The 16,711-nt window shown below is 53.6% G+C and overlaps 1 protein-coding gene across 1 annotated transcript in view; it reads right to left on the reverse strand.

Annotated features, from left to right (window-relative positions):
• Positions 1-1,618: 1,618 nt before the first annotated feature.
• Positions 1,619-16,711, reverse strand: part of MEI1 (meiotic double-stranded break formation protein 1) — a 62,637-nt gene continuing 47,544 nt past the window's right edge. The window contains exons 22-31 of the mRNA XM_090272341.1: positions 15,897-16,001; positions 14,059-14,169; positions 13,622-13,782; positions 11,438-11,519; positions 11,079-11,254; positions 4,521-4,602; positions 3,957-4,063; positions 2,905-3,036; positions 2,615-2,727; positions 1,619-1,807 (exon numbers count right to left, since the gene is read on the reverse strand). Coding sequence (XP_090128467.1) covers positions 1,762-1,807; positions 2,615-2,727; positions 2,905-3,036; positions 3,957-4,063; positions 4,521-4,602; positions 11,079-11,254; positions 11,438-11,519; positions 13,622-13,782; positions 14,059-14,169; positions 15,897-16,001 — 1,115 coding nt within the window. The 3' untranslated portion in view covers positions 1,619-1,761. The remainder of the gene's footprint in view (positions 1,808-2,614; positions 2,728-2,904; positions 3,037-3,956; positions 4,064-4,520; positions 4,603-11,078; positions 11,255-11,437; positions 11,520-13,621; positions 13,783-14,058; positions 14,170-15,896; positions 16,002-16,711) is intronic.

The following is a 16,711-nucleotide window of genomic DNA, read 5'->3' on the forward strand; positions in this document are numbered from 1 at the left end:
ACTCCGGACTCAAGAGAGCTGGGCACAGGCTAGAGCAGAAGTCGGGCCCGGGGGCTATCAGACAGCGGGCAATGACTGGAGCAGGGAAAGCGTGGGAAAGAAAAGCCGCAAACCCAGGCTGCGTGGGGGAAGAGTCTGCCGTATCTACTGCCACTTCCACTTCCCGGCCGCCCGATCCGGCTCCCCGCCCGCGCGTCCCTAGAGCTCTTTCCAGCTCCGCGAGCTGCCCTGAACCTATTCTGCAAGAGTGGCGTGGTAGTGGCGGGGCAGGCCCGAGCCAGCTACCTGGGCTCGCGGACCCCGGTTGCTGTCCGCAGCCTTAGGGGCTCCAGGAGGAGAGAAAGAGTCTTTCCAAAAAGAGGAGAATCTTAACTTCCATCGCCTGCAGCCTGTTCGAGGGCCCTTGCTCTCCGCCCCCCACCCACCGGGAGCCTACCCGTCCGGGAACCCGACCCCCACCTACCAGGCCGGGGGTGCGGGAAGGGGCAGCCGCAGACCCTCAGCGTGCGGCTCGCAGGTCCGCCGGGAGACCCGCAACGGAGTGGAAGCCCACAGTACTCGCGAGCGGCCGCGCTGGGACCGCCGAGCGCCGTCCCGCCCCCCGCGCCACTCCTGGCCAATGAGCGCGGGCCGCGACGCCCGCCACGATGACCTCACTTCCGGCCCCGCCTCGCCGGGCTCTGGCGAGGGTCGCGTGTGTGGTCCCCCGTAAAGCCTTGTGGCATCCACACCGCGCCGGGGCTGGGGCGCGTGGTGCTCGATAAGGATCGGATTGGAGGAAGTTAAGTCGGCGCCCAACGTAGAGGGAGCGTCAGCAAACTGGGGCCCTGACCCGCTGGGCTCCCTCCCCGAAACTGCTTTAGTCAGCTGACGGCGTTTTGGCAAAATCAGTTTCGTGGGTCGTGACTAACACTTTTTTCCTAAGTACCCCGCAGTGCAGAGTTGGCGCGTCCCCCGCTCGGTCCTCCAGCCCACCAAGTTCTAAATCCAGTTTGGGGGGGGGGGTGCTTTCCCGTCGGCTCATTAGGGTGTTCAGTCCACTCGGCAGGGCAGTACCCGAGGAGGAACGCTGGGGTAGCCAGTTGCGGGCACTGGCGCCCTCGCAAGGAGGCAGGCAGGCAGGCAGGGAGCCACAGGCCCCGTGGGCTGAGCGCGGAAAGGAACACGTGCGCATACAAGCTCCAAGGGGGGGCGTCAAAGAAAGGAACACAGGGGACCTACTCTCGCCAGGGAAGGGCCGAGCTGGTGCAGTTCCGCTCAGCTAGGAAGGCAGAGAAGGGTTTGATCGGCTCAGCTCCCTCGCCGGGAAATCACCCCTCTCTCGGGCTCACAGGCGGTGAGGCAGCAGGTCAAGTGCCTCTGAGAGCACTTGCGTGTTGCTCAGCAGCAGCCCGAGCACAGGGCCTCCCTCGGGCCCTTCCCGCCCTGGGGACGGACGGCCTGGCTAGTGCTTTCTGCGTACAACCGAGACAGCCAGCTGGCATCGGCGCTCCCTGTGTTAGGAGGACAAATCCCGCCCTCTTTCCCTGAGGACACCGCCCATCCTGGCTGAAGGAACAGCTGGAAGGGGCCAAGAGAAGTTGAAAGTGAAATGTTTTTGGAGAGTCACACAGGCACGTGAGTGTATCATTTTATTTCCTGATGAGTAAATGGCTCCAGATGAATGGCTGCAGTTGTCACCCATTTCCTCAAACCGTTTTTCCCCTACGGTCTTCTCCAGGTCTCAGTCCTCTCCACTTCTGGGCCTTCAGTTGCTGAGGGTCAGTCTCTGATGTGGGACAGGGATACAGCCACCCCTCCCAGGCAGCTGGCAGCAAAACGTGAGTGGAGAACAACAGAGAGGCAGGGCCGATCATGGGAGAAACACACTTCCAGAGCCCCAAAAGGGTAAAACACGGTCAGACGAACAGAGGTGCTCCTAAGAATAGTGGGCTGGATTCTAAAATTGGAGCCTGAACACCTGGGCACAGGTCATTGTACACAACAGGGGACTATGCCATGGAAAAAGGAAAGAGGAGAGCCAGGAAGCCAGCCAGGAGGATGTGGGGGAAGTACCTCCATACACACACACCTCCCGACCAAAGTGTTTCTGGGGCACCACAACCCCCCAGAGGGTCTCTGACCACTGCCCACAACCCCAGGCTTTCTCAGGGACATGCCAGTCACCCCACACCCCCATACTGGGCTAAAGGAAGCACCTGTGTCAACTGGGCTGGGAGATTTTCTCCAAAGCTCCTGGGGAAGAACTAGCTCCTTCCTTAGTTTGGTGATATGGCTTTGGAAGCAGGTAAATCTATGATCAAATCCTGATGCTACTGCTGTGGTCCTGGGCATGTGATTTAACCTCTCTGGGCTAAGTTACAACTATATTAACACTCCTAGCTGATATGAGGATTAGATACAGTGCATGTCACGTGACTGGCCCTTGGTAGGATCTTGGTAAACAGAACAAGTCACTGTCATTGCTCTATTAATTATTCTCACCAATCCCTGCTTGCTTCAGAGGACAGGGCTGTAGACAGGGCACCTCTCTGTCCTGAAGTATGATGCCACACCACCCCATAGCCTGGGTGTCCTTGCCCAGGCCAAAGCTCCCAGGTGCGAGAAAGGATACAGCATGTCCTGCAGGGGCGGCTGGGCGGAGGCGGCCCTGGTGGGAAGGCCGTCTAAGGAGGCCTGCAGGGTCTGGGCCACACTAAGACCAGCCAGGGGGCCCGTGCTCTGGGCCTGAGGGAAGAAACAAGCAGGCGCAGGCCTTCTCAGGGCCTGCCCCACACAGGCCCTCTGCCCTCCTCCCCTGTACTCCTGACCCACCACGGGCTGCTGTGGCCAGGGCTCCCGCCCTCCACCGAGATGCTCCGGAGGGCCTGCCCTCCAGTGACTACACACCCCCTTCCTACACACCTGCAGGAGGAAACCTCGCAGAGCCCGGAGTGTGGCGTTCGAGAGGGCAGAAAGGTCAGCCGAAGCCGCGCCTTGCAGAACAAGCCGCACCTCTTCACGAGAGAGCACGCTGCTGCTCCGGAACCGCACAAACTGGACCGAGAAGCCCCAGACACGCAGTGATTCAGCACCTCCACTCACAGACGTGCCCTGGTCCCCTGCCGTGCCTGGCACTGGGCTAAGGACACAGGTCTGTAGCCCCCAGGCCCCTGCCTCCAAGGAGCTCAGAGCTGGTGAGCAGGGGTGGGGCTGTGTCATGGGGGGGGGGGGTGAGGCAGACGTGAGACCCTCAGAGCCCCGCCCCTCGGCCTTGCACCTCACACTCACGTGCAGCTACCCAAACCCACCACCACGTGCTCAGCCTCCTGCTCTCACTTCCAACCTGCATTACACTGCCTCCTCTGCCTGTCAGCCCTTCCAGCCTTCACTAATGAATGCTCTTCCATTTTATTAAGGGGCACTGAGTGCTGACTGCATTTTTATCCACCTCGCCCTCCCAGCGCTTTCTCCTTCAGCCACTTACTCTCCCCCCGCACCGAGCGCTCATTTACTCACGGATCCACTTCAGGGTCATTCACAGGCCCGCTGTTCTGTTCTTTACTCAGCGGGCACTTACTGCGAGCCAGGCACTTGGCATCTCGTCTACTCTACCGCTAGGAACATCACACTTCAGCTTTAGTTTCCTTGTCCGTCTCCTGCTCTAGACTGAGGGACCCTAAAAGGCGGAGCGTCTGGCTCATCAGCACCCTGGGTACCTAGTGTAGGACCTGGCGTGTGGCAGGCCGGCCCTGGTCAGTGCTGTGCGTGAGTGAACGAGAATGGCTCTTCTGGGGTGAGGAGGCGTGAGCACTGAGAGGAATGCTCTGAGCAGGCCTCTTGCAGGGTGAAGGGCTGCCCAGTCCCCTCTACCTTTTGAGGATTAGGGTTACCTAAAGTACGGTGTCCCTAGCCTCCGCAGGACCATCAAGCCCATGACATTCTTCAGACCACAAGACCATCATTTCTGCACTTACCAGAGTCATGAGCCTCAAGATCTCGGGTCTGAGGAAAGAATTCTCTCCAGCATCCAGCAGGGTAAACAGCAAAAACCGATTCCAGGGCTGGGCGGCCACGTGTAGTGCTGCGTAAACACCAGTCACCATGGGTTGTCAGTGCAGCTTTTCCAAAGGTCTTGGAACACTACTAAGGAGGACTTTCTCCTCTTAGCTCAAAAGGGCTACTCGGCTAGAGGCAGAGTATTGGACAGCAGACCCAGGAAGTTTCTTTCTTCCCTGGGCTTCTATCAACCTGTACTGCCTGGCTCAGGGAGACCATGTATCGCACTATTGAGGGAGGCAGGCAACAGGAAGAGCTCTGTCACTTAAAGAGCTTTGTGGTTGTGCCTGGACATCTCTGAACCTCAGTGCCCTCATTTATATTCTGGGCATAACAGTGCCCATGCAGTGTTGTTACAAGAACTGAACAAAATTTGTGTGATTTGCAGAACAAGGGGATGGCAGTCCAGGGCAACAGGTGGTGGGGGCGGGCCCCTCCCATCTCCCTCATGAGGACATCAGAGGATGGGCAGGGTTTCTTACCCATATCTGGGCTCCTGACATGCAGGTAGTCAAGCAAGGCCTCCAGGCAGCCGACACAGGCGTGGGACAACAGAGGATCCTTCTGCAAGAAAACCAAAACCACAGATGTTTATTACGTCAAGTTTTGCTACCAGTGGGTTTTGGTGCCAAGCAAGAAAGAAAAAGATTTTGGTTTTTAGAACAATTTGGATTTCCTAACTCCAGATCTGGGGTTGCCTGTCTCGTCTGTCACCCCCACACAGAGCACTGGGCTTATGCTGATGATGCACCTACAGAGACTGTTTTGTTTCAGAAAAGGAGATGGACCCTGTGTCCCACTAAGAGATCAAAGAGATTCACAGACAGTTTATCTAAACCAGAGGGTTTCAAACTTTTTTTTTAAGTGGCTAAACCTTTCATCAAACAAAACTTTATGCTCTAATAAGCATGTGAAAAGATTTCACTATCATAATCATTAGGGAAGTGAAAATTAAAACCACCATGAGATATCGCTACATACTTACCAACAGCTAAAATTAAAAAGACTGATGATACCACATGTTGGCCAGACTGTCCAGCAACTGAAACCCTCATATACTTCTGTTGGGAAGGTAAAATGGTGCAGCCACTTTGGAAAATAGTTTGATGTTTTCTTACAAAGTTAAACATACACTTAGTATATGTGGTAGACAGAATTTTAGGATGGTCCCATGACCTTTGCACCCAGATGTTACTCTTGTGATTATGTTACATTATATGGCAAAAAGGAGATTGTTTGGGTGGGTCCAATCAATTCACACCCGCCCTTTAAAAGCAGTGTTCTCTGGCTGGTGGCAGAACCAGAGAGCCTAGAAGTGAGAGGAGGGTTCACCATGCATCGATGGTGTGAAGAAGCGGGGCCATGTGAGGAAGAATGTGGGCAACCTTAAAGAGCTGGAGAGAGCACCAGAGGAAGAAGTGGGTTCTTTCCCAGATATCCCAGATAAGTGCCCAGCCTAGCCAACACCTCATTTTCAGCCTCATTGAGACCCCACGTGAAGAACCACATTGAGCCCCCCCCAGACTCTGACGGAGAGAACTGTGAGATAATAAATGGGTGTTGTGCTAAGCCATTAAGTCTGTGGTAACTTGTTACCCAGCAATAGTAAACTAATACTATACATCATATGACCCAGTATGAATGAATCTCAAAAGCATTAACCTCAGTGAAAGAAGCTAGACACACAAGACCACATATTGTATGATTTCATTTATATAAAATTCTAGAAATGGTAAAACTATAGTGAGAGAAAGCAGATTGGTGTTTGCCAAGTGTCAGGAATAGGGAGAAAGGACTGACTTCAAAGGGGCACAGGAACACTTTTTGGGGTGATGGAAATGTCCCATAGCATGAGAATTAGAACCCGCCTAATTCTATACTTAAAAACCAGTGAGTTTTATTGCATGAAGTTATATCTCAATAAAACAAAAAAAATGTATGTAAAAACAAACTAACAAAAAAAACCTGTGCTCTCCTCACGCCGTTCTTTGGAAGGCAGCAGCCTGATGGTCACAGGTACGGGCAGACTCAGATTTCAGGCCTTCCTCAGTCACTTACCATCTGCGCGATCCTGACCACATTACCTAACCTTGCTGGGTGGGGACGAAAAGGTGACCTGGGTTGCTGAGAGGGTAAGATGAGAAGTGTGTACAGTGTTTAACCAGTGCATCGCACCGAGTGAACACTCAATGATGATGACTATCTTAGTGAGATGCATAACAGGGGGAGTCATGCCCCTCCTTAACAAGCCGAGTCTCCACCACAGAACCCCCAAGACCTCCAAGGCGCACAGCTTCAAGTGGCTGAGCTAACATGCTCACCTCATTTTACTGCTGAGAAAATGAGGCCCAGAGGGAAAAAATAGGTGACCTGAGGACACCTCGTTAGTAGGTGGCAAGTCTAGACCCAAACCCTAGGCCTTGTTTAAAAAAAAAGGTAATGTAAATGGAGCCACTTTAAAATGTAGTGTCAGAGCTGCCATCCAAGAGGATCTGCCTTGCAAGTCTTGAGCCCTAACTTTTAGAATGTCAGAACGGGGCAAAATAACCTTTCAGATGGGCCCAAAACAACATTGTGTCCCAAAGAACTGTTTGCAAAAATAACAAGGAAGTAGATATTAAGACTAGCGTGATGGCTAGCTGACCGAAAATGTAAAACATTGTTTAGAATTAGCCTATTGCACCGACAGAAATCCCTTTCTTCTAGTCACATGATTGTTCTTTCCTTTCTCATACATACCCCTGGCCTTTGCTTCCTCATTGGAAATCTTTGGGTTTCTGCCTGAATCAGTGCTTCCTGAATAGCTGTTCTTCTTTTTCTTTTAATCTCAAATAAATGCTTGTTGCGTCCCATTTAGAAAGGTCTTTTCTTTTTAGATTCACAGCTTTGTGCCCTTTCTCCTTCTCCAATCTAAAATTAACTCTTAACCAGTGGGCACTTCCAGCCTCTTGCCAGGTACTCAAGACCACTGAGCCATGGGCCAGCATGCCTCAGCTGCCCCAGCCGGTGAGGAGCTGTGGCCATAGTGCCACTCTCTGACCATGTGTCCTGTTACCCCACATGACTAGCAAGGGCCCCCTGGATGGTGGGTGAGGAGCAGGGGCTGCTGGGCACTAGGGAAACCAGGGACTACCACGCAGGTAACAATGGCTCCTGTCCACAAGACGCACTTCCTAGGACACTGAAAGAACATGGGTCTGTAGCGAAAAGACGTAGGTTTGAATTGTGACCTAAAAGTGTGTGACCTTGGGCAAGTTACTTAGTATGTCTAGGACTCTGTTTCCTTGTCTGTAAGACTAAGGTGATAATTTCTGCCTTACAGAGTCGTGTTGAATAAGTAACAGGTCAAGTGACTGCATAGAGCAGGCGCTCAGTAAAGGTCATCTCACACCCTTCACACCACCCACTCTCCTAGACCCTTAACCCGACACCCACAGCCGCTCTTGTAGGAACGACCCTTTCACTCAGACCTCATCTTGTACAACTAATAGCTCCCTGTTTTCCAGACTGATAACATATTCCACTCCCATCCTAATCAGAAAGCGAAGCCTGAGCACAAAGAACATGTCTCAGGCCCACCCTTCCCCTCCCACGAGACTCCGCAGGGATGTAGCAGCTGCACCGGAATCCGAGAGGCCTGAAAGAACACTGAGACCATCTGACTCTGGTTAGAAAATTACAGAAAGCAAAACCAACCAGTCCAGAGCGCCTCGTTCTGAGCCCCCAGGTGCAGGGCCAGATGGAGACACCTGGCTCCTCTGACAGCACTAAGCCCCTGGACCCCTTCAAACCTGACACTTGTCAACACCTGTTTAGTGCATACGTAAAGGTGTCTGAGCACTGGGGCAGCAGGCAGAGGAAGCAGCAAGTCCACGGCCCTGCAACGCCACCCCTTCTCCAGAGACACAAAGCACCTACTGTCACTTCAGAGCATCCTCACATTTCCTCTTCCAGAGCAACAACCCCCCTCTGCCCGTGACCAACTCCTCCCCAGAAAAAGAGGAATGACCAGACCAATCGATGCTTCTTCAAGGGGAAATACACTCAGCTCAGCCTCTACAGCAGAGGCTCACTTGAACCCATTGTCTATAGAGACGGATGGCTTGGTCTACTCTTGGCCAAAGGGAAGGCTCGCCAGGAGGTGGGGGAAGGAGTCCTGGGGTTGTCCAGCTCTGTCTGTGATTGGGTGAGTACATTTCATTCTGGGGTGAGGTTGCAGGAAGGCCAGTGTCCTTATATAATAGCCATTTTCTCCCTTTGGCTTTACAAATAAAATGGAAATTTTGATCTTCGTCGGAATTCTGTGTCTACCATCCAAATGGTTCAAATTAGTCGGTGGTGGGATATGGGACTGGAGCACTCCCGCACTGACCCCCTCATCCCAACCAGGGTCTCAGCTTCTGCCCCAAACAGCTTACTCAGTGTTTCCTTCTAACCACACACAATTCCTGCAGTTCTTTTCCTTGCACCCCCAGGGCTGCTGTGCTCCTGACCAAATGGACCGCTGAGTGGCTCTGCCGGGGGATGAGCCTCTTGAGAACTTCCTTTGCTTTGCTCTTCCTCCACATCTAATCTCAGGTCACCTCTATGAGGTCATGCGACTGCCATAAGCTCTGCGACCCTGTGGCAGTCACACAAGCTCTTGATCTATAGTTTTCTATCTCATAGGGTTGACTTGTGTGGGGACCATGGGGTCACAGATATAGAGGACTTGGGAAACTGAGAAGTGCTAACTGTAAAATGTTTGCTGACACTGCTATTTTAAATTCTACTTCCCATACACTCCTCAAAGACTTAGGTCTGTCCTTCCAGTGTACGCCTGGGTCTCTGTTTCATGAGCATTCCCTTCCCCTAAAACAGAATCCCAGTGTTGAAAGAAACCTTAAGGTCATCAAAACCAATGCCCTCCCCACCCTCTAGCAGGAGTTCTTGCTGGGATAGCTGGTTTCTGCTTGGAAGCCCCCCCACTCTTCCCTGCCACAAGACACTCCTCCCCATTCCTCCCATTCTACCGTTAGGGTCCTGGCCATCAGAAAGGGCCTCTTCCTCACTTCCTGTCACTCCACCCACTGGCCTAGGTCTCTATCTCCAGAGAAACCCAGAACACACCTACTTCTTTTCTGCTCTGGAAGGCACTCAGAGATTTACAGTCACGTGGCCCTTTTAAAACTAAGCGGAAGGGAAGTCTGCCCCTGGCTCCTCCTTACTCCCATGCCACCCAAATCACTCCGGTGACCACAGCCCCTCTTGGACCCCTTCACTGCCATGACCTGTCCTCTTCCCCCCATTGTGACCCAGCACAGGGAACTCTGGACCCTGTCTCCACCCTCACTTCCACTAAAACTTCTCTGCACTATGCTCCTGGGGGAGCGAAGGCCCAAACTGCTTAATGCTGACTTTTCTTTTGCAGATGGAGAAAATGAGGGTCAATAAGAGGAAGTAACGTACTAAACTCCTTCAGAGTTAGGGGCCAGCCAGGGGCTATGACGCAGAGCTGTGTGATCCTGGCCTCTGCACCTACAAAGCTCTAGAGATGGATGCTGGTGGTGTTTGCACAATAACGTGGACATGGTCCATCGCTGTGCTGGCAGGACAAGACTCGCAACCACAGAGGCAGCACAGGGCCCACTCCTGGGGCATCCTCTGTCTCCTTACATTTCCCAGTGTCCCCTATACAGTGCCCAGGCCCAGCAGGGATCAACCCTTAGACATAATCTGCCACAGTCAACAACCGTATCATACATGTGCAGTCACTATCCGGGTACCGAGTGGCACCTACTCTAACCAAGGCCCCCCAGGAAGCCTCTGCAACTCTTCTCACTCAATTGCTGGCTGTCCCCACCTCCCTCTTGCCCCATGAGTGCCCTGCGATCAGAGACCATGTGGATCTGTGACTGTCTGCCTTGGACAAGCGCCAAAGGGCAGGAAAAGAGAGCCCAAGTCTGACTAAAGCAGCATAAATGTCTGGGGCCTCAGTCACCCTACAGTGACCAGCTCATATTTGAAAATAATAGACAATAAGCTTCTTGAAAGAGAAGAATCAAGTAGGAATCAGGCCACAAGGCCAGGAACAGAGAATGAATCCATATGAAGAGATTGAAATGGTACTGCTGTCCAGATCAATCCCATCTCTGATGGCCCTGCCTTTGGGGGACCTAGGACAAGTCACTTGGTTTTCTAGCCCAGTTCAAGCACCTCCCCCAGGAAGTCTTCTCTGACAGCCAGCCCCACACTCACCCTGTACCAGCCTATTAGTCATGTCCTGTGCCCCTACAGTGCAGCGCTTCGGCCCAGCACTGACCACACTGTGTTCCACCCTGTGTCTGCAAGGCACCGCCCTCCTCCAGCTGTTAACTACTCAAAGGCAGGCACCTGACTTACCTCCCTGCCCCGCCACCCTCCACAGTATGTGCTGGCTGGATAAACAATGATCTCCAAGAATCCTCTGAGCTGTAAAACACAAACCTCTTTGGGCAGACATCTACTGTTCTTGCTTGCCCCGGATCCAGTCCTCCTCCTTCCGGGACTGGTTTTCTTTTGCAGACCTTCCCTCTCTCATGTTCAATCCACGTAGGTTGTGGAGGGCTGACCATACGCCCCAGCCTCCAGGAGAGGTCACTGACCCAAGCCAGGGCCATCAGAGCATCCCATGTCCCAGCCACAGCGACTGGCACATGACCCAAGCCCAGCTAAGGAGACTCAGTTCTGGGGCCTACTGGGAAAGGGAGACACCTTCTTTCTGCTGGAAGGGTATAAGCCAGGAGCAGCTGTCGGCCACCCTGCCATCCCATCACACTAAAGCCAAGAGATGGGAGACAGTCCCGATGACATTGTCTGAGCCTCTGGGATCCAGCTGTGCCTGAAGACAGCACTGACCCTCGGACTTCTCAGTCACGAGCCAGTCTGTTTCATTTGTCACCGTAACTCTCGAAGCCTCAATCAATCCACCCTCCAGGCCCTGAGAGGCAGCCACTGCTTCCTGCCCTTGTCCTGGGAGAAGCAGGCTCCAACACCAGGGATGCACTCGGCAAGGGCCTTACCTGCACCAATAGGTTCTGCAGTCCAATGACCAAGGACAGCACTTGTGATGTTCCAAGTGGAGCTAGGACAGTGTCCTCAGGGGCTGGAGGTGGCCGGGCCCCTGAGGGCACCAGAGTCACCAGGGCAGAGCAAAAGCTTTGTTGCAGGGCTGTCCGCAGGAAGCGTAAGAGAGCAGCTGAAAGCAAAACACCCCTTACACCCAGCTCCTGCCTTCTTCCCCACCTCCACCCAGCTCTGTCAGAGGGGAAAACAATGTTGATAATAATGGGGTGACCATATGCTGGTCTGGGAGGGCTGATCCATCTCAGAATCCAGAGGAAAGCTTTCCTTTTCCTGCCAGAGGCCCCTGGGCCCACACCTGAGAGGAGCGCAGCCTTTTTCTTTGGAAAGCTGAGGGCCTTCAATACTTGGTCCAGTTCCACGGACAGTGTCTGGTGAACCTGGCAGGGCAGGAGGTAAAGCAATAATCGCCGTATTCTGGCAGCTTGGACAAAAAATAACCTACCCCAATTATCAGTCCTACCCACCCTCTACATCCCGGCTGCACCCAGAAGGACAGAGGAGACCACACAGAGTCTTGTGAGCCTCACCAGTCCCGGATTCCGGAATGTGAGGAGGGAAACCGAACCCTTACCTGGAGAACCCTGCTTCTCTCCAATCTGCCCCAACCACAAGGACCTCTTCCACCGGCCTCATCTGTGGTCCAGTCTCCGCCTCAGTCCACCACCTAACTAACTTAGATCTGGAGTCAGGCAGCCCGGAATCAAAACTGTCGCTGGCTAGCTATGTGGCCACGAGCAAGCCACTACACTTACTTCCTTCAGCTATGAAATGGGGACAATGCCACCTGCTTTCACTCCTTCCAGAGCTCTCGTGAAGAACAGCTGAGGAGCAGCACTGGTGACTGTGCTCCTTAATGTCAAAGCAGTGACCTAACGGAGGGATCAGTGGGGGTGGCAGGTTCAAAGCCGCGAGTCTGCTCTGCACTCCTCATCCAGAGTACAAGCTGCCTGAAGGCAGGAGCTGCTTCTCTTCTGCTTGGCTCAGTCACACTCTGCCACAAAGCGGTTCCTCAAAAATGTTTGTAGGCTGTGGTTCTAGGCACGAAAACCAGCTCGTATAAAGGTACGGAGGTTCCATGCTAATGTAAGGTGTTTAAAAAGGAAACTGGTGGTTATACTGGGACTCTCTGTGCTATGTGCCCCATTTCTCTGTAATCTAAAACTGTCCTAAAAATAAAGACTATGAAGAATCAGTCAGAAACAAACAGGCACGGAGACGTGAAAGGGCACAGCTCAGGGGAGAAGTGAAAACACCTGGGCAAAGGACCGGGCAGGAGGCGCGATGGCAGAAAGCCAGGCCGCAGAGGGCTAGGTAAGAGGGGCTCAGCAGCCACGCGCAGAACAGAAAGCCAGAGGAGTGCAGGCAGAAGCCACCTGTAGACAGGCTGTGGCTGCGGGGACGGACGCGGAGAAGGGGAGAGGCCGGGGGCCAGGAGGTTATGAACAGGCCACATTAGCAGTGAGGATGAACAGCAGGCCTGAGTCTAGGGCAGTGGGGAGGACCTGGAGCCAAGGCGGTTCCACAGCTGGCGCGGCGTGAGTTGAGGCCAGGGCAGAGCCAAGGACACAGTGCAGGCTTCTGCCCAGGCAGGGACTGCAAGGATATGGGGCGTCCCACAGCTCCACACGGAGCAGCAGGAAAGGTTCCTGCACCCTGCGGCTCTGCCCCAGCACAGATCTGCCACAGCCTGCTGCTGCCCTCGAGGCCAGACTTTGAAAGTGACTTCCCTTCCACACAAAGGAGTGTACACCTGGCGCTAGACTGGCCCAGGGTTGGGCACAGTGTGAGGATACTCTGAAGACTAGGTTTCTGCCCACAGGAGCAGCCAGTCTCGGGGAGGAGGCACTGAATGTAAAGCGGCCCACAGAGGAGCATGGTGAGGACAGGACCTGCGGGGCAGGGGCTGAGACAAAAGGAGGGGCTCTGTGGGTGTCTCCACTGCTCCCCTGTTCCCTGCATCACCTTCTCAAACAATCACAAAGACAGCTTGCCAGCCAGCATGTCAAGGTCACAGGCAGGCTTCTGCCTTCCTGTCCTGACATCCACTCCCTACCTTCTAGCTAGAGTACCTCACCACGTCCAAATGCCTGCACCCCGCCCTAATGTGCGCAGCTGCATGCCTTCGCTCCTCTTGTTCTCTGCCTGGGATGCCCTTCCCCACTATCTTTACCTACAGATACAAGGTCCCCAGAGGTGGGGCACATGCTGTATTCATTTATTATTCCTCTGGGTCTAGACACAGCCTGGCACACAAGTGATCCACGTATGCTAAATGGATTAAAATAAACCAACCTGAGAACAACTCTAGATGCTCCCCCCTCCCCCCCTTTTTGTAGGCAAGAAAACCGGAACTCAGGAAGTTAAATACCTGGCCAAGTTTAAATATCTTGCCAATGTAACATACCTAACAGAGCTGGGACCAGAACTCAGGATCTTTACACCGCCCTATGCCCGAAAGCCACAGGAGTTAGAGACTAACCTGGAGACGGCCGTCGTGCTGCTGGGCAGAGAAGGAGGCAGCGAGCAGCCAGGCAGAGCAGAGGAGTGTGGTCCTGGGAGAGCCGACCTCGGCCCAGGTGAGCGCCAGCACCTTCTCTAGCAGCTCTATCAGGGCGGAGCCGCTCAGGAGCACTGCAGCTGCTGCAGAGTCCGGTGAGGCGGGGACCCAGGAGTCACACAGGGTCCCAACACAGTGGTTAGTCAGCACCGTGAATGAACCGAAGAGCCAGCTAGAGGCTCTAAGGGTCCCAGTTTCTTTTCAGAACCACAAGTTATCAGAACCAGAAAGGCCCTTACGACCATCTGGTCCAGCCACACCCCCCCTTGTTCCTTTAAGATGGAAAAACTGGGGGCAGCAAGGGCCACAGCCTCCGCCCAGCACCCCTCCTCCGCACTGTCACAGCCTGGGCCCCGCACCTCTTTTCTGACTGCCCGGTGTGGTCTGATGGAGACTCCAGTACAGGAAGTTGAAGGAGGGCTGCAGAATGTCCACGTCGGTGGGGCTGCACCTCCCACACAGCCTGCTCACTGCGGAAGACGAGAGTCCCGAGGTGCCCTTCTCACAGGGAACGGCCCCGAGTCTGGATTTCGGTCTTGGGGCCCAAGCACAAACAAGTGTCCCCAGTATTACAGCCAATGGAAAGAAACACAGTGACACCCCTGAAGTCACCTTCACACTCTCCATCTGAACAAACATGGGGCAAGCAGCCGACAGCGGCACGTGAGAGCAGACTGCACAAGTCTGGGTGGTCCCGAGGCCCCCCAGAGCAGCGCTCATGCCAGCAGACCCCATCGAGGCCCACCTGTGACCCTGAGCAGGAAGAAAATCCAGTCTGCAAATTCTCCCAGCGGTGGGGCAATAACCACCTTCCCAGGCAAGCACTGTACCCAACCACGTGCAGCTCCCCGAACGTGACGTATTTTTTCTTTTTTTTTTTTTTATTTTTTATACGTGACGTATTCTCACATCACCCCCGTCTGGCTAACTCCCTAATTTCTATTCAGCAATCAAGATTCAGCTCAAAGTTCGCCTCCCTGAGGAGGCCTTCCTTAACCTCTCAAGGCAAGATGAGGTGCCTCCCGGTGCCCCCCGCCTCACCAGAGCAGTTACTGCCCTGTAAAGCAGACTCCTATAGGACACATCCCTCTCCTCCTGGGAATTGCCACTCCTTGCTCCCTTGCTCCCACAACTCCAGTATAAAAGCTACCTAAGTTTCCATCCACTTTTTTCATCAACCACATCACGCTTGACTTTAAACTGGCCTGTGGTCACCCAGACAATCAGGCCTACCCCCCCCAAAAAACCCATATGCCCTCCCCCCTGAACGACAGCCCTCTACCACCCAGCTGCCAAGTCCCAGCACTCAGTGGCTATGTGTAAATGTGTGTGACGTTTAATGTGTGTGTCTCAGCCCATTAGTCCCCCCTGTGAGAGGGCCTCGGGCATCTAACTGCCACACAGAGACCTCATTCCCAGCTGAGTGTCACTCCTGACCTGACAGACAGGCCAACAGTGATCCGCACCAAGCTGGGCCCAAACGTCCTTTCTGAGCCTGACACTGGTCTTCCCACGAGGAGGTCTGAGCTCCAGGCAGGGAAGAACCGCCCTCGCTCGTGGCCCGAGGACCTGACAGCTCACAGGTACTGAAGGCACACCATTCTCCCTATTAATCTCAACCTTCCCTCCATAAACCTTCCTGAGGCTACTGCCTGTGAAGTGGCAACTAAATTAACGAGCAATGAAAAGTCCTGACAGGGTTTGGGGTGGGGGTAGAAAAGAGGCCTAGAGAACTGTGAGCTGGATCATCGGATCCTGAGTCAGCTGTGGGCGTGAGGTGAAGAACTGAACTTGTGCCAGAAAAACGATCTTCGTGGACAGTATTCGTTGTAGGCCTACTGTGTGCCAAGCACTGTGCGGCATTCTATACCTACAGTTATTCCTTATCTCAACCCTACGTCAGGAAGTAGTAGTATTTTACCTGTGAGGAACCTGAGGCTCACAGACACTAGGTGGTCGGCCAAGGTTATATAGCTGGTGATTAACCTAAGAACAGCCCAGGCCTTCTCAATCCAGCCCCTGAGCTTATCTCCCGAACACTCCCAGGAACAGCAGAGAAAGATCTGCCAGGTCCCTTAACAAGAAGCCCACGGGGATAGATTCACGAGCTTCTTCCAAGGGACGAAAGGGCGAAGAAAGGAGCGCCCCCAGCGTGCCCAGCCCCGGGCCCTGAAACATGGTCCCCAGCAGTTGGCACCTTGGTGAAGGAGCTTCATGGCCACGCTGTCCAGTTCTTGCTCTGACTCGCTCCTCAGCTGCACCAAGGAGAGGAGGCTCAGCAGCAACGGCAGGTTCCCCGAGGCTGTGAAGAAAAAGAAGGGCTGGTCAGGGGCCTGGTGTTCAGATCGCCTCCAGGTCAGACAGACACCCATCCAGCTGCAAATGGCTTGCTGGGATGTGCCCCTGCTTCCTGCCTTCTTCCTTCGTCACTGGGCACAGGGGTAACTGAAACACTGAGTGCCAGCTCTGGGCTGGGTAACAGGAATTCAATATTTCATGCAATCCCATAAAACCATGCGAAACAGGCACTACTATTCCTATTTTGCAGTAAAGAAAACTGAGACCCAGAGAGGCTGAGTGACTTCTTCAAGGTCCCACAGCTAATAAGTGGCAGGGCCAGGACTCGAATCCAAATCTGAATTCAATGCCCACGGTCTTTCTACTGTGTTTCCATGTAACCTCCCGGCTCTCAACGCTGTTGTCCGTTGGAATGTGGTTTATCCTTCCCTGCAAAGAAAGGGCTCTGCTACTCCAGACACCCTTAAATCTATTTCCAAACCCCACCCCCAGTCAGGGCTGGACCAAGTGCCACAGCTCCCCTCTGATTTCCAAGCACTAAATTGCTTGGAAATTTAATTTAAAAATTCAACTACCTAAAAATAGGATAAGAAAAACCAATCCCAACCTTTTGGTGCCTCCATACTGTACCAAACATCAAGCTTCCTTGACTCCAGGATGCCCCATTCTAGATTTGGAAACTATCCTTCTGGATCTCACTGGGAGCTCCCAATA

This window comes from Furipterus horrens, unplaced genomic scaffold, assembly GCF_987537825.1.
Source record: "Furipterus horrens unplaced genomic scaffold, mFurHor1.1.pri manual_scaffold_4, whole genome shotgun sequence".
Classification (NCBI taxonomy): domain Eukaryota; kingdom Metazoa; phylum Chordata; class Mammalia; order Chiroptera; family Furipteridae; genus Furipterus; species Furipterus horrens.